This window comes from Crocodylus porosus, unplaced genomic scaffold (assembly GCF_001723895.1).
Source record: "Crocodylus porosus isolate Cpor-Errol unplaced genomic scaffold, CroPor_comp1, whole genome shotgun sequence".
Lineage (NCBI taxonomy): Eukaryota > Metazoa > Chordata > Crocodylia > Crocodylidae > Crocodylus > Crocodylus porosus.
The window spans coordinates 116,143,639-116,170,247 of NW_017728943.1; the positions used below are offsets into that span (position 1 = coordinate 116,143,639).

General features: G+C 44.0%; 1 protein-coding gene across 5 annotated transcripts in view; it reads right to left on the minus strand.

The window, feature by feature from the left end:
- The window catches only part of SCAF8 (SR-related CTD associated factor 8), a 139,161-nt gene extending 137,080 nt beyond the window's left edge, over positions 1-2,081 (minus strand). For all 5 annotated transcript variants that reach the window (XM_019550044.1, XM_019550045.1, XM_019550046.1 and 2 more), the window contains exon 1: positions 1,992-2,081. In XM_019550044.1, the coding sequence (XP_019405589.1) occupies positions 1,992-2,030 (39 nt within the window). In that variant the 5' untranslated portion in view covers positions 2,031-2,081. The remainder of the gene's footprint in view (positions 1-1,991) is intronic.
- Positions 2,082-26,609: the final 24,528 nt, after the last annotated feature.

Below are 26,609 nucleotides of genomic sequence, written 5' to 3' on the forward strand. Positions count from 1 at the left end.
GAGATTAATGAATGTTGTACTACATGTTTGATTTTTAGAATATAATTTGGTATTTTTCTGGTTCTGAGATTACAGACCCCCTTGCTGACAGGAGTAATTCTAGTGGGGCAAGGGGAGGGACTTCTGGTGGCAAAGGTCAGGAGTTAGGGGGCAGGACTTCTGGCCCCAAGACAGCAACCAGGGGGTGGAGCACCTGTCAATAGGTAGGGCTACTCATGCAGCCCTCAACAGCTTGTCAAAACTTGGTAAGTGACCCTCTGCCTTAAATTGCCCACGCCTGTGATAGGTGGACCCCCTGGGCAGTGCATGGCTCTAGCCAAGTCCCAGAATCTGCATGTGGTGGCAGGTAGTAGGGCCAGGCGGCTGGCTCCATCATGCAGGGCTCCCCGCAATTTACGTGCAGCTCCCAGGACTCGACCGGGGCAGAAGGAAGCAGGACTGAACCAGCCCAGCTCCACCACTGCTCCCAGCCACATCCTGGGAGCTGTACATGGTGGCAGGGAGCAGGGCCAACCTGCTGGCTCCATTGCATGGAGCTCCCAGCTGAGTGCTGTGAGCTATGGGGAACCCAGCCTGTGCTCCTGTCCACCTGCCCTGGCATTGATCCCATGCTCCCACCAAGCTGCAGCTTCCCTCCCACATTCCCCACCTGCAGCTGCTTCCTTACCTCCTGCCAAAAGAGTGCTGCAGCAGGGACAAGAGTAGTCGCTGAAGGCTGGGGGAGCCTAGCAGTTCCCTGAGCAGCTGCAGCAGTAGCTCCACCTGGAAACCATGCACACTGGCTGCGGATAGGGCTGGGGCTGGAGCCAGGGCTCTCCCACAAGCCAGGGCTGAAGCGTAGCATGCTCCCCATGCAGGAGTAAGCAAGACTTGGCTTCATGTGGAATGCATAGGCAGCCATGGGCTGGGCTGCATAAAATTAATTGGTGTGTGCCCACCTGCAGGCTGGATGAAAAGTTGCCTGACAGGCCAGAACCAGCCCACAAGCCTATTTTGTCCACCCTTGAGCTAATCCCTAATCTTTGGTCTGCTACCAATACATTGTGTCACCTTTGTTGTTTGGTTTTCCTGCTCATACAAAGAGAAGAAAAGGTTTGTACAAGGTTTTAAGATATGTGGACTAAATATTTGATGGTACTGAGGTATCATTCTTAACCATGTAATTAAGGTAACGTTTCATCAAAATCCTGCAGAATTTCTAGTGCGCTGCAACCCTTTATTTGCTACAAAGTTTTTAAACTATCTTACTTTCAAGTCTAAGAACCACTAATTTCCTCGCTGCCAAATAGTCAAAAAAAAAAAATCATGTCCATGGGGGCCAGTTTTGCTTTTGTATCGCCTCCTTTCTTTCCTCTTCCTATTTTTACTCATTTTCCAGACCTTTAACTGCTTAATCTGTTATATCTTTTGATCCATCATTTTTCAATACTGTTCATTTTTAATTAGAATGTCATTTATATTTTATTAAAATAAAAAATAAAAGCCCAGAAATACTGAATAATATTGTGCCAAAGAAAAAACCCCACATATTTCATAAATTTGTGACCATGAAAAGCAGCAACTGAACAATCTTAAACTCTCAGTTCCACTGCAAAAATATAAAAGTGACTGCAGATTTTTTCACACTTACTCAAATGTGGAAATGTTTAACTCATTTCTCAAATTTCACTTACTCTAAGAAAATGTTTGCTGTTTAAAAAGTATAAAAAAAAATCTTAACTGCCACACTTGCAAATGCATCTTAATCACCAACATTCAGACAGGGCTAATTATTTCCCACACAGTAATACAACTAAAGCAAACCCCCATTACATCTACATAAACTTATTACTATTATATGTAACCATAAATGTGAGAATATATACAAATTGAAAAGGTGATTTGTAAATTTTGCAAGTTATCAGATTATATATAGTGAGAAAAGGTATATGAGCAAGTAAAAGCAATAAAAGTTGAAGAGGAGATGGGCAAAAACAGTAGCCCAGTTTTACCTTTATAGCCTTGATTGCTGCCTTGGTGATCTGTGTCATTTTAGCCTTGGAAATGGGTGGTTTGTAATCATTTAGCGAGTATAACTGGAAAAAAAAAAACGAATTGGTAAAGAGAGAAAAAGAACATTTTTTGTAGTAATAATATATAAATGACAGAACTATCATTTTCATCTGATTTGAAGTACTTTACTAAAACAGAAAAAAAAAATGTCTTCTGAATTAAGAGCCCATGGATAAACGTGGAAATTTTAGCACCATTTTGCCTCTAAAATGGAAGAAGAGAGTTTCTGTGCAATAGTCTACTGAATAAAGTTACAGGCAGTCAAGTTAAAAACAGAAGACTCCGGCAAACACCACCGCACAGGACATATTTATATCTTTGAACACAGTGGCAACAATCATTGGGTGAAAGGGAGGGGGGTAACAGAATACTAATCTTAACAGACATTATGGTACTTTCATACAAGACTGGAAAACTCTTGACCCCTTTTCCTAGGGTACATATTTGTTCCAAGGATAAATTCTGACTGCAGAGAGCATTCTTTAAAATTTAGTTTCTAACACAAGTTAGAACTTTCTAAATATGCAGTGAAGCCTCCAGGTGAAACCACAGCTCTCAAATGTAAACAAGTCTTCATTTATCTCGATAGAAAATTAACTCTTTTCTATGCTTAGTCCCTGCCACGGTCACCAAAAGTTGCATCTGTACTCAGTCACCAGACAGCATGTCAACCCTGGCCCTTGTGGCAGTTTTGCGCATCTCCTATAAGCAGCCGTGCCACCAGTGTACAAAGAACACCCTGCTGAAGGGACCACAGCAACTAGTGGAGGCCTTAACTCTACTCAGCAGAAAGAGTAACTCTGGCAGGAGAAAGAAAGGTTCTGTTGCCACAGAAGAATTCTGAGAACGAATTAGCTCAATGTTTGTAGGCAGAAGTGGAATTATGCTGGTAAAATGTTGTGGTGTAGACTAAGATTAAGAAATTCTGCCCCCCCCCAAAATATCAAACTTAAAAGTTATCTAAGTATGTAGCCGTGTTCTTAATTTAAGCATGTGGTCATGTAATTTAAGTCAAGCAACTGCATATACAACGAACAAAAAATATACAGGTGGTGCTTTATCCACCTTGTATTCTCTGCATCATGTTTCCTTGAATGATGTCATATACAGCAATTCATTTACTACCTAAATAGCGATTGTATTCCTCCATCCTCTGTATTTGTACGTACATGCCATTATTAGAAGTGATCCAATATGACAAATTTCATTAGATACTTGCTGCAGAGACTACAGTAGTATACAATCCTAACTTTGCAGCTGACTGGCAGTCTATAGCTAAAAATACAATTTATCCCTCCCCACTGAATGAGCCTGACATCTGTACTCTAAAGCAGTTTATTTGCTGAGAAAGCCTCAGGCTGTTTGCAGCATACTGTTATAAAATTCATTTCCTTTCCTCTTTTTTCTCCATACTGTCACTGCTATCAGATGTAGGCAGTCAGTCTGCTGTTTTTACATACATGACAACACATCAGTGGAACAGCCAGATACAGAATCCCAAACTAAAATGTTTCACAACTGCCTTAAATAATAACCTGGAAGTCACCTGATATGTATGCCAACTCTTTAAATTACCCATCTCCTTACATAATTAGCCACTGTACCTTAATATTTACTACATTAAAAAGCAGCTATATGGCGGAATGCTAGGCAGGGTGGCACCTTACAGACTGTTGAAGAAAAGTGGTTAATATTACAGAATCCAAGACTCAGAATAGGAAATAACATGCTTATGATCAATTACGGTTGCACAGGCAATATTGTCATATGCATACATAATAATAGTCTTTAATGATATAATAGTCACACAGAATCAATAATCTTCATCATTATGACAACATAAAAATCACACTATAATAATTTATCATTTCCTATTATTTTTGGATATGTTAAAAGATTTCCTAATTTGTTTTAAAAAATTCACCATGTATAAACAAGAAAATTTGCATCTTCATATCCACAATACAGTGCTCTTTCACCTGAAGTACTGGAATAAACTTCTCTGTGTAGTCTTACTACTAGGGGAGCCTGATGCTTCATACAAGCATCGGGCTCCCCCAGTAGTAAGACTACACAGAGTCACTGCTCTTTCAGGAGAAACCATGAGTGTACAGCTGTTCAGGCTTTTTCTCCTGTGGTAAAAAGTGGCCATTTCAAGAGAAAAATAACCTGGGAACAATCAAGGTTAAATCCCTCCCAGAAGAGTTTCTCCCATCCCTTTGGACAGCAAACATCTATACATGCTATTGGAACAGATTAGTTTCCCAGGTTTTCCCCTCCCCCAAGCAGACCGTATCAGTCGCTGGACTCCACTGCTCCTGAACATTCCCACTTTGCAATCCCCACATTATACTGCAGGAAATTGCAGGCTGACTTGGCCAGGCTGGGTAATCCAATCAGGGCTACTCTGTACACTGCTGCAATCTGTCACCAGAGCAACTGCAGAGCACACCAAGATGTGGGCACAGGGATGCGTGCCCCCCTGGTGGCACAGTGTCAGTACCGCAAGCTGTTTACTTTTCAGGGACTCAACTTTCAAATGTCTGTACATGTGGTTCTGGGTAATAACCAGAGAGCAAATCTGAGTTCTCCCAGGTTATCTGAATGAGTATACAAACCCTGATAAAGATTCTTCACTGGAAGATTAAAAAGGCACTTGGCTAGACAACAAAAAGAAATGTGCAAACTCATATTTCAAATTTAAATTAAACGGTCAAAAGAGAGGCACCACTAATAGTTACAAATTCTGTTGCCCTCCCCCTCCAAGCTCGTCTCTATTCCAGCGTTTCCCAACCGTTTTCGCCCTACAGCACACTTACCTAAATAAAAAAGCACTGCAGCACACTGGACGCAGAGCTGGGGGGATAGCCAGCTGGACGGCATTTTGGGCCAGACCCACGTTCCCCATGTCTGCAGCAGCATCAGGAGGGGGCGTGGCTCCAGCCCAAAATGCCGTGGCACACCTGGACATTCCTGACAGCACACCAGTTGGGAAACGCTGCTCTATTCCCTTCTGTTCTTACCCATTATTTCTTAGTTCCTATTCCTAATCTTCATGCCAATGTCCCTCTTTGCCTCTTGGATGTCCTACCCATTTAGCTGGTCCACCTTCTGTGGCCCTATCAAGCCCCCTGCCTTCACAAGCAAAGCCCCTATTCCTGCCCATTCTGTTCCCTCTGCTCTCCATGCCTCCTGCTTCTCCTTCGCCCTCATCTTCACCTCTTGGCTACTGCACCTCCTTCAACTATTCAGGTTCGTACCCCTTTCCTACTCCTATTGCTCACCCTCTATTTCAGTCAAACTGCTTCATCTCCTTCTTCCATGCAAGTACAGCAACAGCAGCAATTACTGACGAGTCAAAAAGAGATGGCCTTCCTCAGCAGCAGAAAGGGGCAATTGTACGAAAAATTCTTCTCACACCTCAAGTTAGATTCTTAGTTGCTCAGAGAGGATAGTACATATGCAGTCCTATCAGCACGTAAGAGCTGAAAGGGGATCCAGTGTGGTCAGTGAAGAAAATCTTCAACTAATTTAGCTCCCAAATTCTAACAAACCTTTACTATGTTATGTGTAGTATCTTAAAGCAGGGGTACTCAACCTCTAGCCCATGGGTCAAATGTGGCCTGTGGGCCATGGCACCTGGCCCCACAATGTGGCAGCATGGGAGCAGGGGCCATTAATACCACCTCTCTTCCCCGTGGGGCCAGGCCACACTCCCAATCCCTCCACTGGATTGGGGCTTGGCCATGCTCCTTCCTTCTCAGTGGGGCTGGACTGCCCGCTGCCCCCACCCATACCCACCACAAATGCCAGATTAGAGCCACTGACTGGATCTGGCCCGCAGACAGACAAAGCGCTGCACATCTGGCTCACTGGGGGAAAAAAAAAAAAGGCTGAGCACCACTGTTCTAAAAGTTTAAAATTTGGAAAATGCTCATGGGCAAGACAGGTAATAGATTCTTGAAACCAAGGCACCCTCAGCTGTAAAATTCAAGTCCCTGTTCTAAAACATGACCTTACAGCATCTCAACCAAGTGGTTGTAAAAATATTTAACATAAACAAAATCATTTATCTAAGCCTAAACTGGATCTTTGAAACAGATGAGCTACTCCAATTGAAACCCCACTTCCATCCACAAAAAAACCCACCCAATCCTAAACAGAACCCCAACAAGAAACAAATAGTCAGAATGATTGAAGTTTGGCAAAGGAACTGACTACTGAAAATGTGATCTTCTAGAGGGAAGCATTACACCATAACTAAAGGGATAGCAGAGGTAACAATACCCAAGATGCTTTTTCTCATAAATTTGTTCTTCAGCTGTTTGACTTCCAGAATGTTAGAAGTGCAGTGGCATTTCTTGCCTTAATTAAACTTTGAGAGGTTATTTTATCAATTTACCACACTCACAGGTATTTCAATTTTAACTTTAACATATGAAAAGATGTTTGATAGGTATACCTCATTTATAAAGAACAATTTGTATTATTTTTTTTTAAATTTTAAAAACAGTCACTGTTCAAGGTTGTCAGGAGATCAAATGTGCATATAATACAAGCCCTGTAATTTGATCACAAAAAGCACTGTATTTATTTGAATTCAAGACAAAGTTTTTTCCCCCATAATCTGCATGGGGCAGGAAAAAGCCCCTCATCCAAGATTTGCATACAAAGCAGAGAGGGACAGGCAACTGCTGCAGCTCTGGCTTTAAAACCCAGGTTGAGGCCAGAGTCAGACCCACAGCAGCCTCTGCTTTTCCTGTTGTAGCGGTTGGGAGGGCAACACAAATTTAAGACAACCCTTTGATGCATAGGTTCTATTTCTGGAAAATTATAAAAAATTCTAAATTTTGTGCACACAGAATCTAAATTATTAGACATTTCTTAAATTCAGCATCAACTCAGATTTGAGTAAGTGTAGTATCTGAGCTTCTAGAGAGAGCAGGTTTAGTGGAGTGCAGAAAAGGAAGGAATTCAAGACAGTGGTTACACGTGCTGTGCAGACACTTTGCATAACTGCACACTGAATTAAATATTCAAGTATGTTTTATTTCAATTATTACATAGTCATACCAATATGGTTAGAGACAAATTTGCAGGCGTGCAACAGAGAGACTAGAATAGGCCTTGCACAAGGCTTTGCACTGTTTTAGTGGCAGACAGAAAATATTTTCCTAAACCAAGGGTTTTCAACCTTTTTTTTAAATAAGTGTACCCCCAGCGGCCCCCTTTTTAGTAAGTGTACCCCTGGGGGTGGCCCAAACAGGCAAAGATGCTTCTCAGATAACTGGCATATTTGATTAACCAGCACTCCCCATTCCCCATGGATGCCAGATAACACAGCTTTTACTGTAATTTGGTTTGTCCAAACAGTTATTTTGACAAATGTTCATTATGAGTAAAATCATAAAGAGTTAAAAACAAAACCTCCATTTTTTATAGACTGTTATATCCTATGAAGCAGTAGATAGTAATTGCTGTGATTCAAAATTTAGGAAGTGTTTAAGTCTTCCTGTGTGTTTCAGAACCTCTCACGCAATCTCTGCTTTTAACTGGTACCAGACTAACAAGAGACTGAATCTACTATCTTTTCCATACAATTATACTCGAAGTTCAGTATACTACAGTTTTTTTGCTTTGATAATATGCTATTAAAAATATGTCAATGTGAACCAAAAGGAAAGAAACCTGTCCTATGCCAATGAACAAGTTCAATAAACATATTTCTTATAATACTTGGCCTCATTACAAATAAATACACATAGAGCATCTTTCACTAAACTGTTATTGTTAACATCTACAGTAAAAGCCGTGTTATCCGGCACTTTATTAACCAGCATGCCAATCTATGCGGCAAAACCGGACGTCCCACTTTGGCCAACTTTGGACCATGGCCCAGGGCAAAGCAGCCTGCGCGGGGACCCTCTCCATCCTTCAGGCACACTGACACCAGGGAGGGGCAGCAGTGCACCGGATGTGGTGGGAGGGGCAGTGGCCCGAACAGGCAAACACACCTGTTCACACCTCTCAGGTAACCAGCATATTTGGTTATCTGGCACCCCACATTCCCCATGGGTGCCAGATAACAAAGCTTTTGCTGTAGCTGTTTTATGGAAAATACAGATCTTGAACTTAGCCCTTGACACTTAAGCAAATAAAAATTATTTTGCAGTACCTTTTTCCCTTAGAGTACTGACTTTTATAGAAGACAAACACATTTTATTCTAAAGGAAGAAGTCATGTAGCTTACTGATGTACTAACTGCTATGTAGTAACAAACTAAACCTTTAGGATCAGGAAAAAAAAATTTCTTCTACAGAGAACGCTACGCAGAACCTGAAGCTAGCCCAATGATAACTAACTGCAACTTTACAAAGATTAGTTGAATATGGTAAACTTATTTGTTTTTAAACATGTTCTCTTACATTCTTTATAAATTAATTACAACTTTAAGTGCTAATTTCCATGAAAAAGGAACTTGAGTCACAAGCCTAGCATAAATCAAACAAGAGACAGCTAACTGCATAGCCTGTGGCCACCTTCAATCTGAATTACAAGCATCTTCATGTAGGCACTCTTACTATGTGACAACCAGCCATGAGTGTACTTGACTGCATTTATACTAAATTCTTGTCATGCTACTAACCAGCAATGATCTTTTAACTGCAGTATTTAAACAGCAGAAGTTATTTGCCATCTTGCTCAGACCGCCCTGCTTGGAAAAAGCTTCTTGCCCAAAGGTTCTTGGAAAGTTCTCAGTGTGACATCTTCCTCAATCAAAGACTAGAGAAATTCTAATCCCATTTTCTAGAGTGCACACATTTATGCCAGATATTTGGCTGAAAACAGTAATTAGAGTCTTCTGAATTATTTGGGGGAAATTATTTTAAATCGAGGGGAAAAGTTGCAAGTTTTTTGGTTCTATTTGAAATGTAATAGCTTTTTCTCCCAAGGACATTTCCTATTTTGACCGCGACTGAAAATATCATTGTACCATTCCAGCTTGTATTTTACTTAAACAGCGTAAGTGAAGAACATCTTCAATTCAGAAGCCTATTTTTTCTAAACAATCCCAGCCACAAGTCTGTCTAACCTGCTCTTGAAAATTGCCAGGGATGGAGAGTCCACAACTTCTCTGTACAGACTATTTCAATGCTTAAAACCACCGCATTCAGTATCTAAATTTCCTCTGCTGCAGCTTGAAGTTACTGTCCCATCATCCTATCCTCTCTCTAAATCACTCTTCAGGTATTTAAAAACCATTATCAACACCCCCCCACCCCAGTCATCTCTTCATCAAACTAAATAACCCTAGTTCTTTCAGCCTTTCCTCGCAAGTCATGTTTCCCAGGCTTCTAATCATTTTTGTTGCTCCCCACTGGACTCTTTCCAGTCTGTCCACAACTTTTTTGAAGTGTGGAGCCAAAAAAGGACACAGTACTTCAGGTGTGACCTCACCAATACTCACTAAAAGAAACATTTCCCTTGATTTGCAAGTGACACTCCTGTTAATACAGCCCAGGATACAGTTGGCCTTTTTTGCAAAAAGAGCACTGCTGGCTCATAGTCACCTTATGGTCTACTGCAGGGATGTCAAACACAGCCTGTGAGCTAAATTCAGTCCATGGAGGCATATGACCTAGCCCAGGGGCGGGCAATTATTTAGGGCAGAGGGCCGCTTACTGAGTTTTGGCAAGGCATCAAGGGCTGCATGACAGGCATCCAGGGGCCAATAAATATAAACTTTCTAAATTTTGTAGGGGCTCCATGGGCCCGATAGAATGGCCTGGTGGGCCACATCCAGCCCGGGGGCCACATTTTGCCCACCCCTGACCTAGCCCATGTGTCTTGGACCAACCCTGTATGCAGAGCAGTTCTGGCACACAGGCTAGACCACTGATGCCACCCCCAGGGTGGGGGGGCCTGTGCTAGCTCTGCATGCTGGCACTATGTACCAAGCCCAGAAGACAGGCCAGTCCAGCAGGGTACTGCATTCTGCATGCACTGTGTTGGGCTCCTGTGTCATGGGCAGCACTAGGTCCAGCATACATGCTGGAAGCAGCACACACTGGCCACACTTCAGGGCTCATAATGCACACAACATCAGAGCCTGGCACAGGGAGTGTGCTGCATATGGCACCCACCAGATGGGCTGTGTGCTGGCTCCAGCACAGCCCAATCTAGCCCAGAAACCCTCACCTGATCCATGGCACCAGATGAGTTAGATTCTCCAGTCTACTGTAACCCTGAGATCCCTGTATGAAGTACTGCACCTTAGCTAGCCATTCCCCACTTTATAGTTGCATATGAAATTATGCCATCTCAAATACAGGACTTTACACTTGCCCTTGTTGAATCTCATCTGTTTGACTATTCAGGGTGGCATTAAATATACTTAATATTTAAATAATAGAACAAGTTAATATAAAAGTTTAATTAAATACATTTGCAAACTGCCAGATTTAAATCAGTATCTAAGATTATCCATATAGATTTTAAAATCACTCCATCCTGACCTTAACTTGCCTACAGTCTGCTTAATCCTTGTCCAGGTCTTCATTCTTCTTGCCGAGTTGTGAGAAAATATGTCCTAAAGTCCTCGACAGCTGAAGGATTCTGCTTCCACTGAAGATACTGGCTAAACTCCTATTAAAACTGAATGTAATTCGAATTTCAGACATGCCCCGAATTATCCTAAGTCACCCAAACCGACACAAAATAGATTCTGGCAGCATGCTAAAACTGTTTTTGTGCTGACTCTCCAGTCTCTTTTGATGAGTTTTAGTCTAGAGATGGAAAATACGTTTTCCTTAGAATCACTTTCTCTCAAGTCTCAGAATATGATTTCAATCAACAATTCTTGAAGTACAAGGTGTGTAATCCTAGGGGGAATACAAAAGCTGTATGGCAGCATAGAGTACAAGTGGCAGCAATCAGAAAAAGTAGCAGTGAAGTAGGGGAAGAGTGAGAGTAGCCAGCTTTGCCACAGTGGGCCATAAACACACAAATGTCGTGAAACGCTGCCTTAAATGTCCAGGGATGATCATGTATTTGCAGTCTAGCACAAAGAAGGTCGCTGATTACTGCTGCCTTTCCAAGGCTGCCTGTAGCTCACGCTTCTGGCTTAACTTCCTCTTATCCTAAGGAAGGAACAACTGGTTGATCTTTTTTCTCTGGACTGAGCTCAGGTGCATAATGGTAGTTTCCTCTGACAACAAAATGGGCAATAATCCTTATCTAGACTTTTTATCCAAGAAGACATGGAACAAAAAGAGGTTCTGGTGCATGTATCTTCATTTGTCTGACATTCTAGAGTAAAGCTGCTGCAATGGCCAACCATCTGAGAAACTAAAACTGTAGTTTCATTATAATCTAGCAAAAAAACCCAGAGATCCCAAGGCTCTACAACAGTAAGCTGTGTTGACCACATTTCTGTGGACTCCCATGTCTGGGGAGGTGTGCTTTAAGTCACCCTAACTCCAGATTCACCCTTTCTCCAAACCCCCGCCCCAGATAAAGGTTAATGAATTTTTTTGTTTGTTTTATGAGTCATGGAGCAGGCTCCTCAGATTCTATGGAACCTGTGCTTTTATACTATACTAGCCAACAGCCCATCAAAAACAACAAGAGAAGGGTGGTGAGGGTGGCTGGGGACAGCAGCCTGTATCGGGCCCCACTTCCCCCCGACCTTCAGGTCTGGGCCCGCTCTCTGGTCTCCTCTCTGGCCGCTCTGTCACCAGGGCCAGGCCATCCTCCCACATCCACTCCACCTGCAATACTGGGGGGATTGTGGCCAGAAGCACCGGCCTTGGCCCCCCCCCCCCACATTAGGCTCACTGGCCCCACCCTTGCCCCTGACACTCTAGGGCCACTTCCCCTACCCACACCTGGGGGGCCAGTAGGGACAGAGCCCAACATCCACCCCAGCCCCCAATTCAGCCCTGACCCTATTCTCCTGCACCACCCCCTGTTGCTTTGGGTCCAATCCCAGCAGTCTGGGGCCACTCCCCTGTTCCCCCCTCACTACAGCAGTCCCAACCCCAGACCTCCTCACACTGCCATTGCTGCCTCTTCCATGGAGCGGGGGGCAGGTCATTCCCCCTATTCCCCATACTGCCAAAGGGCTGGGCCTGGCTCCCCACCCTGTTCACTGCCCTTGCGGGGCCCGGAGTGTCCCACCTATATCCTCCATTTTGGGGCCAGGCCAAGACTTGTGTGCCTCTCCTCCCTCCTCTGACCTTCCCACCACCCTTTGGGGCTGGACCTGCCCACCCCATTGGCCTGGGTCTGCTGCACTCCAACTCCCACACCAGGAGGGAGTAGTGGGGGAGAAGGGCAAGGCCAGCAGCAAGAAGGATGGTGCAGATCCTACTACAGTAGAGCCCTCCCCTTCCATATTCAGTGCCTCCCCACAGTGTCCTGACTCCACTCCCCCAGCTGCCACCTCCAAGGAACAAGGGGAGGTGGGCAAGGCTGCCCACCCCCCGTTCCATCTGCTCCATTGCCACTGTCTCCAGGGGGGAAAGGGCAGGACGGCGAGGCATGCAGCGTCCCCACTACCATGGCGGCGCTCTGCCGCACCACCACCTCCTGTCCGAACACCGTATTCGCACTCTGACTGGTTGTTTCCGTCAGCCAGTCACAGTGCGAATAAAACATGACAGACAGATAGACAGACAAACTGACTTACATAATATTAGAATGGTCAAGATCTGCATACAAAAGACCAAAGTTGCCCCTTCCTTTATGATCGTCCTCTATTAAGCTTGGAGTGAAGAGAAAGGAGTTTGATCCTCTTTAGTTGTTGCACACTACTTTAAACCTGGCACAATAGGAAGGTGAAGCATGTAAATATCAGTACTACCTTCCAAAACTTGGTTTCAAACCTTACAGGTATACAGTCTTAAATGAAGAAGGCACACCTTGGTACAACACAGAAACACTTTCATATCCATTTACAAACCATAAGTGGAGCAGCCCATACAGCTTCACCTTTTCAGATGTGCATTTATTTTAATTCAGAGTCCCAGAGTGAAAAAATCACTGAGAAACTAGTTTCTGTATACATTCTACCTTTACATCAGACATTCCATTTTTATTTTTCAAGATGTAAAAAAGTTATATTTTAATTAATATGAAGGTGTGTGAAGTGGCAGTAGAATAAAAAGGGACCAGAAAATAAGCCTGTGAGCCACTCCCCAACCTTTAAGACAGTTGGGAAAGAGAGGTCAAGCAGGTCTGCCAGCTTGGCTCTTTAGTTTTCTTGCCCTTTAATTTCAAATGCTTTAATTTTTATTTCATATTACACTATTCTATAGACATATAAAAACCACTTACACGCATCTCACAGTATGTAGTCTGGGGCATTTATTTTTATTTGGAAAGTACTCAGTACCCAGTACTGAGACTAATAACTTGTATTTCATTAAATCGTATCTTCCAGAAAGATATACAGCCTTACTTGAAGACATTAAGAAGTGAAGAATCTACCATTTCCTCTCAGTTGTGGTTTTTAAAATTTCAGTCAATCACCCTTGCTGTCAAGAGTCTGTACCCAACTCCCAGTTTGAAGGTTGCCTGGCTTAAACTTCCAGCCACTGGCTTTTTTTTGCATCTTTTTTCCAGTAGATAAAAATTGTAATTACTCACTGCTTTCTTTCCTTGAGTATGGAATCAGGGCAACTCTGTTAACCTATACCATGGATACACCTATTCACGCAGGGTGATCTGGGGGTGCATAATATATCAGGGGGCATCAACATACAGCCCACAGGCCAGATATGACCTGTAAAGAAAGGGAATCCAACGGGTGTGGCTTTTTGCTGCGAGTGCAAGTAGGCAATGAGTCAATAACCGTGCCACTGCTCAAACCCATCACTGTAATTGCCAGAGCGACAGAGTCAGCACGGCCAGTAGGTGAATGCTGCCACAGAATTTAATGTTTGCAGTCACAACTGGTGACTAAAAAGTCAGTGACATTCACCCCCTGGCTGCTGGCCACACTGACACTGCAGCTCCACCAACCATGGCTCTGGGGATTGAGTGGCAGCATCATTAACTCCTAACTACTGCTAACGGCAGGTCCAGTAGCCACAGTCAGAAGCCCTGTCATCCTGATCCCACCCATAAGGAGTCCCCCTGGACCCAATCAAGACCTCAGGGCCAAATGACTGACACTCCTGCCATATACCACATGCAGACATGTTACCATGTCTTAAATACTAAAACATGACAATAAATCTATTTCTTAGCTAAGATTAAGCTAGGTCCACTGTTTACCATTTTAATGTCTATATCAGGGGTCAGTAACCCCCAGCACACGTGCCAAACATGGCACGCAACGCCACGTTGCTCAGCACACCACCGCCAGCCCAGGCTCTAAGCAGCTGCTGCTAGCCACAGGGCCCCTGCTGGTCCCAGCAGGCGGCTGGGAGGCTGCAAACAACTGCTCCAGGTTCCAGCATGTCAGCACTTCGGCACCTTCCAAGGTAGACATTGTGGTTTTTTCAGCACTCTAGCCAAAAAACATTGCCTACCCCTGGTCTATATGAACTCCAGGTTTTGGTCTGAATGTATTCTGCAATCTTAAGCAAAAGAGCGGCAGTGAGCTCCTTTTTCTTAGGTTAGATATTAAAAACACCCCACATGGTGAAAGCATTTGGGAAAGGACACTTGTATACTTATTAGAACAGGGAGGCAATGGATATCTGGAATGTGCACCTAAAACTGGTATTGATATCAATCAGCCAGGGACAAGACACCTCAAACACAGGTAAGTGCATTCCAAAGGGAAGGACCATGGTCAGAAAAAGCCCAGAACTCCAAGTAGAAAGAATGAACTACAGTATACTTCTTCCCAAAGGACTGCATAGAGAAATAAAGATGGCAGGGGAGGGGGAGGAGAACATGGCATTAAGATATTTAAGAGATGTCTATTGGGGAGGTCACTTAGGAAACCTCTACACCCAGGACTGCTGGTGTTTGAAGTAAACTGGATAGCGGTACAACTAGGAGTGGTCAAAGAGGACACCCACACCTGACACAGATTGAGAGGGGGTGCCAGAGTGCTAACTTCCAGGAGCTTGCACGGCAGGGGCTGCTAAAGCCACTGTATGGAGAGCCTCTGGTAAAACCATACAGGGGCAGATACTGCAACCAGAGTATGGCAACCCTCTCCCCTCCTCCTCCAGGGACAGGCAGCAGCTGCCAAGGTCCTTGCATCTCAGGGAGAAATGAGACTTACTCTGAACATCCTGTTCCCAGCCCTAGGCACCAAAATAGCTAGTTACACCTCTCCTCAAAAGCTAATTTCAAGACAGAGGGACAGGGAGGAAGATTTTTTTTCTATTTCTTTTACATTGCTTCTTTCAAACTCAACAATTACTCTTCTGCCATATAACCTGTTATAGAAGAAAGCTAAAGCTTATTGATGTTTTAAATTCCTTACTCATTGCCTTTGGTGACAACTATTTTAGGACTACTGACAATTGCAGGTATTTCATTAGCAGTGGAAAGTGTAATCTATCATATTCTTAAAAACCAAGAGGAATGATCTCAAAATTAGGAAAGTTCTCTTTCCTCAGCTCTTAAGGAGATCAGGCATCAAGAGCAGGTGAGGCATCTATACACCCCAGAAACCAAGGGCAAAAGAGTCTAATCTGGAGTGCTTAGCCCCCAGCCAACCCAAAAGGCTTGTCATTTGGCCTGTGTAGCTCCCATAACATTCAGAAATCCAGCAGTGGGGGAATGACAATTTAATACTGCGACCCTTCCCCCACTGCCAAGTTTCTGAATACATACAGCACATGGGGTCAGGCCAATGTGTGGGCGGATCCAGAGGAATGGGGTTGGGCCAGCCACTGGTGCAATTTGTTGGAACACAAGTGAAAAAAGAAACCTGGGGTAATGCCTACATTCACAGCTCAATAAGGAGGAAGCATGCACTCAGCGGGGCACACCTAATCTACAGTGAACCCCAAAACAGGTGCACCATAGATTGCTTGAAGTGGTGGTAGGCCCCCATAATGTCTCAGGGGTGCTAATAGTCTGAAGTTAGTAAAGAGATGTTTTAGGTGCAACAGACATACCATGATTCACTGTGGCACTCTCCATCATGGTTCAGAGAGGTCCTGGCATACCCCAACTATCTCAATTACACACTGCGATCCAGGAAAATGCAGCAACATTCCACGTGTACCTCCATACAAGACCCAGGAGTCCTAAAATGAAAAGGAACACAGGCCCACCCCCACCCAAGTGCAAGAATCAAAGAAAATAGAAGAATACCACCACATAAAAAGTGGACACCTACTTGGAAGAAGATAATACTGGTTGAGGAGCTTCAAGTACCCTTGATTAGACAGGAATATCGCATTTAAGATCTGACTAACAAGGATTCTGGTTTCTAATGTGCACATTGTACCTGACTTAAGTCTCTTGGCTAACATCTGTTGCCTGCTAGAAGTTTAAAATTTTATAGAGCAGGATAAATGGGTATGAATATTTCTGGGGCTAGTTAGGAAAAAGACGAAAATATCAACTAATAGTTCAAAATGATGTCTAGTGCGTGCAAGTACCAATAATAAAGCTGAATTTATTTAGTTATCAGATTTGTCAACTAGATTTAAAAGTTTCAATCTTTATTTCTTGCTCCTCATATTTCTACTCATTAAGTAGCAGCTCTGTTACATACCCGGCAATCAAACTAAGATAATATAATTAGGCAGCTAAAGTTCTGGAGAAAAAGAATAATTAATTTCCTTTACACAAGATCAGCACTGTTTTGTTAGCATGTTATATAAGCTTTATCATTTTCAAAATTGTCTGCCCAATCAAACTACTCTATGTCTTTTCACTGACCACAGATTCCTTCCTCTTTACTTCAACAAGTCAAAAGATCTGTATGTCTGCTTTACTTCACTTCAAAGTTGTAAACAAAAGAATGCAGTCAAGAGATGGGAATTTCATTTTCTGTCAGTTTAACTGTCTTATGAGAACTACATAAATACATAACAATACAACCAAGATATTTCAAACCAAAGCTTTTTGAATGCACAGTTCTTCAATTTATGCTAACGTGTTTAACACTTAAAAAAAGGAGGCAGAGAAATGTGAAGTCAAATACAGAAGAGGAGTGCAAGATAGAAATGAATAGAATTTTTTTTACTTGGGGTTTTTTTTTTTTTTTTTGGGTGGCAAAACAGCCAAGAGGTGGTACCTAAAGAGGAAACTCCTCCCCAACAATAATCTTAACTTTTTCACAATGACATGGACTGAAAATATCTGAAGCTGGAAAAACTTACTTGGGAAATACTAAGTAAAATACATTGCTTCATTACAAATTCCTGTTCAACTGCAGTAGTTTTAACTGCATTCAATCTTTCATTAAAAAAAAATAAACTTGTTTAATCTTTAAGTACATTCATACAAAGAAACAGCCCATTATTTCATTAAAGAAATTTAAGATAAATCCTTAAAGTACTGTTACTATGGAACACAATTTAGGGCCAAACTCTGTATTTTATAAGTAAAAATGGAGACATCAACTGAAAATGCACACGGAGTATACATTTTTAACAGTGGCAACACTTAAAAACTAGCAAGTGTACCTCCTCATGAAAGCAAGAAAAGGTGGATAATTGACAAAGAACAGACTTCTGCAGACAGACAAATTCTGATGCAATACAAGGATACTGCAATTCTCTACTTGTTCCTTCTCTTCCATGTTTAATTAGTTCTTCTTGAAAAGCATTTTCATCTTCAGTCAGTAGTACCAGCAAGGAACAATTCAGTGTTTCCTCCTGAACACAAGAACTAATTTAACAGCAAGCAGCTAAGGACTATATTAATCTTGTACCTAAACATTTTCAGCACTGAAGTGAAATTGTAAAAACATGTCAGATTACAGGAGGACCTATAATAGCAGAAGAGTCAAACCACAGCATGCAGAAACATACAGGAAAAAAATAATGCTGAAGAAAGGAACACAAACAAGGCACAAAAGGTGATGTCACAACAACGAGCCACTTTTTTCAAAGCCAAGTCTGGCAAGATGCAAATTACTGAGACAGTTTTTGTGAATACTGTACGAGTTAGTAGGTATAGTGAACCATTACAGAAGTCTGGACAAGGGTGTCATTACAGATTAATACGGTGCAAGTAGTACTCCACTGGAAAAACTGGACACTTCCAAAGGTCAAAGCTTAGTATGGCAAGATGGCAACTTGCATCTAGTACAGAAAGTACAGGCTGGACAAATGCACTGTAAGGTAGACAGAAAACTAGTTGGACCAGTGGGCTCAGAGAATAGTAGTCAATGACTCGCTGTCTAGTTGGCAGCCAGTATCAAGTGGAGTGCACCAGGGGTCAGTCCTGGGGCTGGTTTTGTTTAATATCTTCATTAGTGATTTGGAAAATGGTATAAAGTGCACCATCAGCAAGTTTGTAAATGACACCAAGCTGGGGGGAGTAGTAGATATGATGAAGGGTAGAGTTAGGATTTAGAGTGACCTAGACACATTGGAGAATTGGGCCAAAAGGAATCTCATGAGGTTCAATAAGGACAAGTACAAAGGATGCAAGGCCCATGCACCAGTACAGGCTGGAGACTGACTGGTTAAGCAAAACATCTGCAGAACAGGACCCAAGGGCTATAGTGGACAATAAGCTAAATCGGAGCCAACAGTGTGCCCTTGTTGCAGAGAAGGCTAACTGCACACTGGGCTGCATTAGAAGCATTGCCAGCCAATCAAGGGAAGTGATTATTCCCCTCTGTTTATCGCTGGTGAGACCACATCTGGGGGCTGTGACCAGTTTTAGGCCTCCCACTACAGAAAGGATATGGACAAATTGGAGAGTCCAGCAGAGGGTAACAGAAATGGTTAGGCGGGCTGGGGCACATGGCTTATGAGGAAAGACTGAGGAAACTGGGCTTATTTAGGTCTTGAGAGAGTGAGAGGGGACTTAATAACAACCTTCAACTACCTGAAGGTGGTTCAAAAAAGGATGGAGCTAGACTGTTCTCAGTGGTGGCAAATGACTGAATTCCAGGATGCTTTGTGGCCCCCTGCCACACTGAAAGCCCCCTCCCCACCCAAGGTGGCAAGCTGCATGCTAGAACACCTCTCACATCTCACAGCTCCAGCCAAGGGACTAGCTGGCCCCACACTCAGGGGGTCAGAGCCGAGAAAGCAATGCCTCTGGTCCTCAGTCTGCTCTACCCAGGGAGTCAATGAGAACATTCCCCCCATCACCACTGCCACAGGTGTGAGGGAGAGAGCATTCCCAGGGCCAGGTGCCTATCCATGTAGCTAGGCATAGAAGTACAGGGGAGCACCTTAGCCTTAGAGGGCACATGACCTGCCCCAGGATCCCCCAAGCCAAGGGCTGCCCTGCCCCAGGAAACCAAGGGGAATGCTCCCCACCCCCACCTGCAGTGGTGCTGGTGCCAAGCTGCTAGCTGTGCAGGGGAGGAGTAATATTCTCCTTAGATCCCAAGCTTGGGGACCCTGGCCCAGTCTACGGGAAGACACCAGAGGCGCAGCACTCCCCCCCAGTACCACACCTCCATGTTCAGATGGGCAGACACCTAGCCTGGGGGAATGCCCTCCCCCCCTCAATCTGTGGTAGCAACAAGGTGCTGGTTGCACCACTCCCCAAGGCAGGACAGCCCTGGGCTAGGGGATCCCGGGCCCAGAGAAGCACCCCACAACCCAGTTGTGCAGGTGTGGGACTGGCCCAGGAGAATCCTCCCCCACTTCCTGCACAGCTGGCACTGCTGCCACAGAAGGAGAGGGGGTGGTATTCCCTTCAGCTCCACAAGGCATGGCAACCCCAGGCTGGGGGACCATAGGCCAGGGAAAGCCCCCCTCCCCTGTAAGGGGCACGCACCAGGGTGGGGGCCCCTTCCCACCCCTGCAGAGGGACAGAGGGTTGGGGCATGTGCTGGACACTTTGGCTGGGCTCAACAATGACAGACTGGGAGGGATGCTCTCCCCCCAGCCCACCTTCCAGTCTGGGTCATTGCAGGCCTCCCCCTGCCTTTCCCAAGTAAAAACTGACCCTGAATTCAGATCATTATTGGTTCAATCTACACAGTTTAGAGAAACCTGCTAAGATTGGATCAATTCCACCTTGGGCTTTTTGACTGCCTGTATTCAACCTTTGGGCAGCAAGAGTGAAACTGACCCAATTCTCATGCATTTCAACATACCTCAGAGGAAGCTACGGACATCATGCCTTTCCTTCTAGAGGCACCTGGGAGTACACAAGCAAAACAGAGATATTTTGCTACTTCCATACCCGTCACCCCCAGGAGATTAAATCTGACAAGTGTCTCAGTGAAATGCATAAGCAGTTCATTCTTCCAGATCACAGCATTATGGACAGTAGCCTAAAAGAGGCCTCTCTCGTTACTAAAAAGGAGGTAAAAAGCTATGGACATCAGGGCTGCTTGCAGATGTTAAAGAACAACAGAAACAAAACAAAAAGTGCGCTTGATGAGAAGCAGCAACGCATTACTGTAGAGCCAGCTCTACAGTGTCTGTATAGATAGAGCACTCCAGCAGGGATTTTTGGCACTTTTAGCTAAAGCTGATTCAATCAGCTATTAGATAAAAGCACCAAAAAAATCCCCACTAAAGCACGTGATCTATACAGATACCAGGTGAGCCAGGTCTAGCTAACGCACTGCCTCTTCTGGGCATGTGATGGGCTCAGCATGGGACGCGCAGAATTTAAAAGAAGAAGTGCCATTTTTTCTGGTTTCGTGGGGGGGTTGTTTTTTTAAACACATCTGCAAACGGCCTATAAGTATAGCTTCATACAAAGGCAAGAAGGGGCAGAAATACAGGAAGCCATGGAGTTCTAAGGGGGAGAACATACAGAAATGATAGAATCACCCTTTTCAGTGAAGGCAGATTGGAAGAGAAGAAAAAAAGTGAGATTCCTTGCTTTCCATGGCCAGGGAAGCATTCTCTGGGTAGAGGCATTCAACAACTCTCTCATGAGAAAAACAACGAGTGTACAGATATGCAGGCTTTTTCTCCCAGAATTAAAATGGTCACTCTGATAGAACAACATGGGAACAACCAGCGTTAAAACCACTCCCAGGAGAATCTCTCTTAAGAGAACAAATGTCTGTACATGCTGTGGGGACTTTTCTGAGAAGCAGTCATAACCCTCCAGAACCCCTCTGCCTGCCCCTTCAAAAGGGAAATAACATGTCACTTGATAGACTCTGCTGCTCTAGCAGAGAGCAGAAAACATCCACTTCACAATTCCCACATCATGCTGCAAGAAAACACCGTCTGACCCAGACTGTCCATGTCAGCCTGCCACCGCTGCCTTATGCACTGTTGTCATCTGTTGCCAGGCAAACTAAAGGAACTTCCAGAGGACATGGAGATGTTTGCACAACTTCTCCACGTGCCTCAAGCCACAGTCTCAGCATTGCAAGCTCTCTACTCCTCAGATTTAGCATCTGAATGTCTACATATGAAGCTCTAGGTAAAATTCTCCCACAAGTTTGTTTTCTTGGTAGAATTCTCCCAGATTACGTGAATCTGTGTATGCAGCCAGAATCATAGAAATGTAGGGCTAGAAGGGATTCGGATCCCTTAGTCACTTAGTCCAACCTCCTGTTCAAGGTTGATCACCAGGGATCTGGGTTTTCCATTTCCCATGGGGGGGGGGGGACCAACAGAGAAAACCACTGATTTCCCACTTAAAAAAATCAGAGAAACCCACAGATTTCCCCCTGTTGCAAAGAGCTCTGCAAGCTGGCTGACTTCTAGCCTGCAAGAGCTTTTTGCAAAAGGAGTGGGGAAACCCTGCCAGGAGGGAAATGAAAAGGGGGAAGGGTGGGGGCCTGACACTTACCGGAGGCTGCTTCTGGCTCACTCTCCTTGCTGGAGGTAAGTGGGGCATGGGGGTTGTGAAGAGGTATGCAGCCGGCCGAGCACTCCAGCTGGTAGGGGATTTGCAGTGTCCCAACTCCCAGCCGCAGTGCTCGGCCAGCTGCAAACCACCACCACTCCTGCCAGCTGCAAACCCCACCACTCCTGGCCAGGAAATGCCCAAGCTAACTGAGGGAGCAGAGGTTTATAGCTGGTCGGGCACTCCGGCTGGTGGTGGGGGGGTGGTCTGCACTCCCTCAGTCCCCAGCCAGCTTGGGCGCACTGGCCAGGAGGGGGGGATTTTCAGCTGGCCAGGCACTCGGGCCAGGAGTGGGGAGACTGCAAACCCACCCTCTCCCTACCAGAGTGCCTGGCTCGCTGCAAACCCAGGGTCGTAAATGCTGCACTCCCCCCCAGCCCTCTGGAGCACAGCACGTGTGACTGGTGCAGCAGGGCACAGTGGGGCCATGCATGAAAGCTGCCTGTCACTGCAAGCTCTGCACTGCCTGGCCTCCTGGGTGAGGGGAGTAGGGTGAGGAGCACAAGCCCACAGTGTATACCCCCCCTTCCCCCACAGGCCTGTGGGCCACAGGTCCCTCCTGTCCCCCTAGAGTGCATGCTGCCACTGGGACCTGGCCCCACCTGAGCCTAAAGCGGGGGGGGGGAGCCAGGTCATGCTGTAGGAGTCGCTGCCTTCTGTTGGGGGCAAGGGGCTGTGGACCTGGGTCCTTGGCCCCACAGCCTTGGCAGCTGGAGGCCCCCCCTCCAGCAGGGCTGGGGTGCAGGGGCACAAGCAGGACTGGAGGGCTACAGAGGGCATTTCATTTTAACCATGGATTTTGGGATTTTTAAAATCGGAGAATTTGAGATTTATAATGGAAAGCTAGGTTTCCTGACGATCACCCCCCCCCATCTAAACCATGCTAGACAAGTGTCTGTCCAACATGCGCTTAAAACGTAAGCAAATCTAGCCATGGCAGTCTAAGACGGAGGTCTCCAGTAAAGCTTACTGCCAACATCTTAACAAATAACTGCTCTCTGTATTCTACCATTTCATAAAAACTACCTTCTCAGGAACCTACAAAAGCTATAGCGTTTCTCACTGTTCCAGGACACTGCTGCCTCACCTTCCTTCCATATTTTGCAAAAATGCACTAATTAGACAATAATACAAGTCCTAATATTTAATTTACAATCACTTGGCTTCCATTTGTGAAAAAGCTCCTTGAGTGATTTAAGCTATACCACTAAATATATACTGAAATGAAGGTCTAGGTTTACTTTTTCACTTATTAAAAATCAATGAAAAGCAAAAATAAATTCATTAGTTCTGAGCTTCATCTTTGGAAGTAGTCAGTTTAAGCACAGGAAACATTCCAGCCCAAAAAGACATAAAAGATTGGAAAAAAGCAACTTCTAAAAAAACACTGAGACAGATAAAACAACAGGCACTCATTCCCAGGTAATCTTGTATGGTTTTGACTTAACATTTGACATGCCCAAAGTGAAATCTTGACTAATTTTAAAGAAACTAAGGATTTTCTTTTCTTCCTTCTTATACAGGGGTACTCCACCCCAGGCTAGTAGGCTAGGTCTAACCCATAAAAAGCAAAAACTACCCCCCCATCCCAAAAAAACCAAACAAACCCACCTAGCTGTCATCTGGTCCACAAGGCTCCCTATGGGTCCACAAATGTGGCAGTGTGGGAGCTGTGGCTATACCCACACTGCCAAATTTCTGGCCCCGTGTGCTAGATGGTGTGGCCTTGTGCACTAGATTGAGCAGGCAGGACCCGTGGAAGCAGCATGGGGACCAATTCAGCCCTGCTCCACTTAGCCAGTCTGCAGGGCAAAAAGTTGAGCACCATCTCTCTTGTAGGCTATTACAAGCACAAGATTAACGATAATAAAAAAAGTTTTAAATCAGAAGTTAATGGACTTTGTCCCTTTCACAATGGCTCCTCAAAACAGTACAAATGCAACCATAAGACTGAGCTGCACAATACAGCACTCCATAATAATGCCTCTCTAAATTGGACTTCAGTTAAAATTAAACCTGTATTTCATCACTGATAGTTAACCTTCATAATACAAGTTACATTACCAACAAGATCAGTTATAAATTTTCAGGTTTTGTTCTTTTAATGTCCCATCCCATTCCCTCTACAAGAAACACCCCACATCTGGGCACCCATAGTTTTTGTCACTGCTAGCCATTAGGCAATTTCAGACTATGGCTTGCTAAACAGCAAAGGCTGAGGGGCTGTAGGTTAAAATTAAGCACAATTTTTATGGACTGGCAGAGTCCAGTTACTTTTAATGATTTTCCCCAAAATGAACACTCAAGCTTTTGGGTTGTCCCCCAGTTAAGAAGCGGGGCTGTACTCAAAGCCAGTAAAGTTTTTTAAAAAGCTGTGGAAAGAGGTCCGACAGCAACATCTCTATATGTACAACTTAAGTAAGGAGATGTTTGTGAGCACATTTAGTTATAGAACACAGTGGGGTCTCACCCTCTTCAGGACTTTGCAGATATAGGCAGGAAGTCTAAATGAATAAAAGTTAAAGAAATGAATAGCTTATAATTGTCATGAAAGGTTCACAAATATCTCCACAAAAAATTAACTTTGATGTTTAACATAATATAAATAAGCTGGAAAAAACGGCTATTTTTCATTGGTTATGAATTTGGCAGTAATTTGCCCTATACATTTTCATAGTTTTCCCCATGTACAAAAAGTTAGACTCCAATTCTGCAGAAATGTATTCACCTTAGTATTAACTTAATGGTACTAATAATTTGAAAAAACTAAATGAATAAATTGTAAATTAAGACAGATTATCTCTCTCTCCTTGTTTGTTTTATGTTGCACACAACAAAGAGACATATATAAACAAATAAGGAAACAAAAACCCAAGGACATATTACTACACAAATAGGGCCAGAGATGAAACTGTATTACAAATTAATCAATCTACTTTAAAGCTCAACAAATTTGTATTTAAATAATAAAGTCAGCTTCTCCCTAAACTGCCCCCCCCTTTGCTGTTGGGACTGCATTTCTACATCTCAGGTCTTGACTAACAAGATACTTTTGCAGGCTTGTAGCTGGGTTTGAGTGTTGTTGTAACCATAACGGTCCAGAAAACATTAAAAAAAAACCAACTGAGGAGGTTCTCGGTGATATAAACATACAGTTGGAAGAAACATTAGACAAACTTATGGGCACAAAGACCTGAAGGTCACTTTGTGCCTAAAAGTTTGCCAACTATACAGCTGGTCCAATAGAACATGAAAACCAAAAGCAATCTAGAAAAAAAAGCCTTGCTCTTTGCAAACTTAAAATTTCATGCATACTTAAAAAAAAAAAAAAAAATGTTTTTCCCCAACCAATGCTTGTCTGGCTTTAAGGTTTGCATGTACTAGGAAAATTTCATGAACTGAGGCCTGCAAAAGAGCATTTCTTTAAGTCAGGGGTGGGCAATTATTTTGGCTGGAGGGCCACCACTTCATGAATTTGAGTTGTTGTCAAGGGCTGCAAACACAAAATTCTTTAAGAAGGTAACTTTTAGCAAATTATAGATAAAATTGTATACTAAAAAAAAAGAATCAAACATCTGTTATATTAAATTTATTTTAAAAAATTGTCCCAATGTATGGGATTCTTTTTGAGTAGTGTGTATAGAGGTGATTGCATAACAGCTCAAAATAAAGTCTTGTATACCGTGTGCAGTGGGGGTGCATGCGTGTGAGGCGGGGTGCTACCTACCTATATGCTAGGTCTTGGGAATCAGTGGCACAAACAGAGCTCACCCAGGCAGTACATATGCAGTCCTGCCCCCCCCGCCTTCCCTCTTGCAGCACTCCACAATGGACCAAAAGCTGCCTGTTCTTACTCAGGGCAACCTGTACAGCACTTTTCAGGGGTGTAGGCAGGAGTGCACACCATTTTCACAGGGTTGCTCCTAGTGCAGCTGTAGCTCCCCATACCTCCAGGGGCTCCTTCTCCTCTGGCCCTTGCTGTGCCACTCCCATGAACTGGGGCAAAAGCCGGTCAGTTCCCTGCCCCCTCCCCACCCCAACCTGTGGCAGCATAGCAGATGCCAGAGGAGGAGCCCCTAGGAGAGAAAGAGCCAAGCAATACCTAGACAGCTGCAGGTGCTTGAGTTGGTTGTGCTGAGGCTGACAAGAGCACAGCATGGGCTGCTCTGGGCAGCAGAAGGCAGAGCTCAGCCCCATATGCAGTGCCATAAGCTGGTTCCAATCAAATTGGTGGGCGCCTGCCCAGGGGCCATAGCCAAATCAGCTGGCAGGCCAAATCTGGCCCACAGGCTATGTTTTGCTCACTCTTGCTTTAAGTTGTCACAATTAGCATTAATAAAGTCAACTAGGGAAATATAAATTCCGCAAGTAGGGTGGAAACACTTAATTAAGCAGCCGTGCAAATTATTTTTTCCATTTACACAAGTTAATTCTCGTCTGTCAAGTAAAATGAATTGTTTTATCATAGCATGATAAAACAACATTTTGTAGACAGTTTGGTAAATTTTCAGGATTTTAAATATACATACATTTTGTTATATTAAGACTAAACATGTAGAGTTAAATACTTGGGCTTTAAAAAAAAATCTCAACCAATTTATCATCCATCTGTAGTACTTACC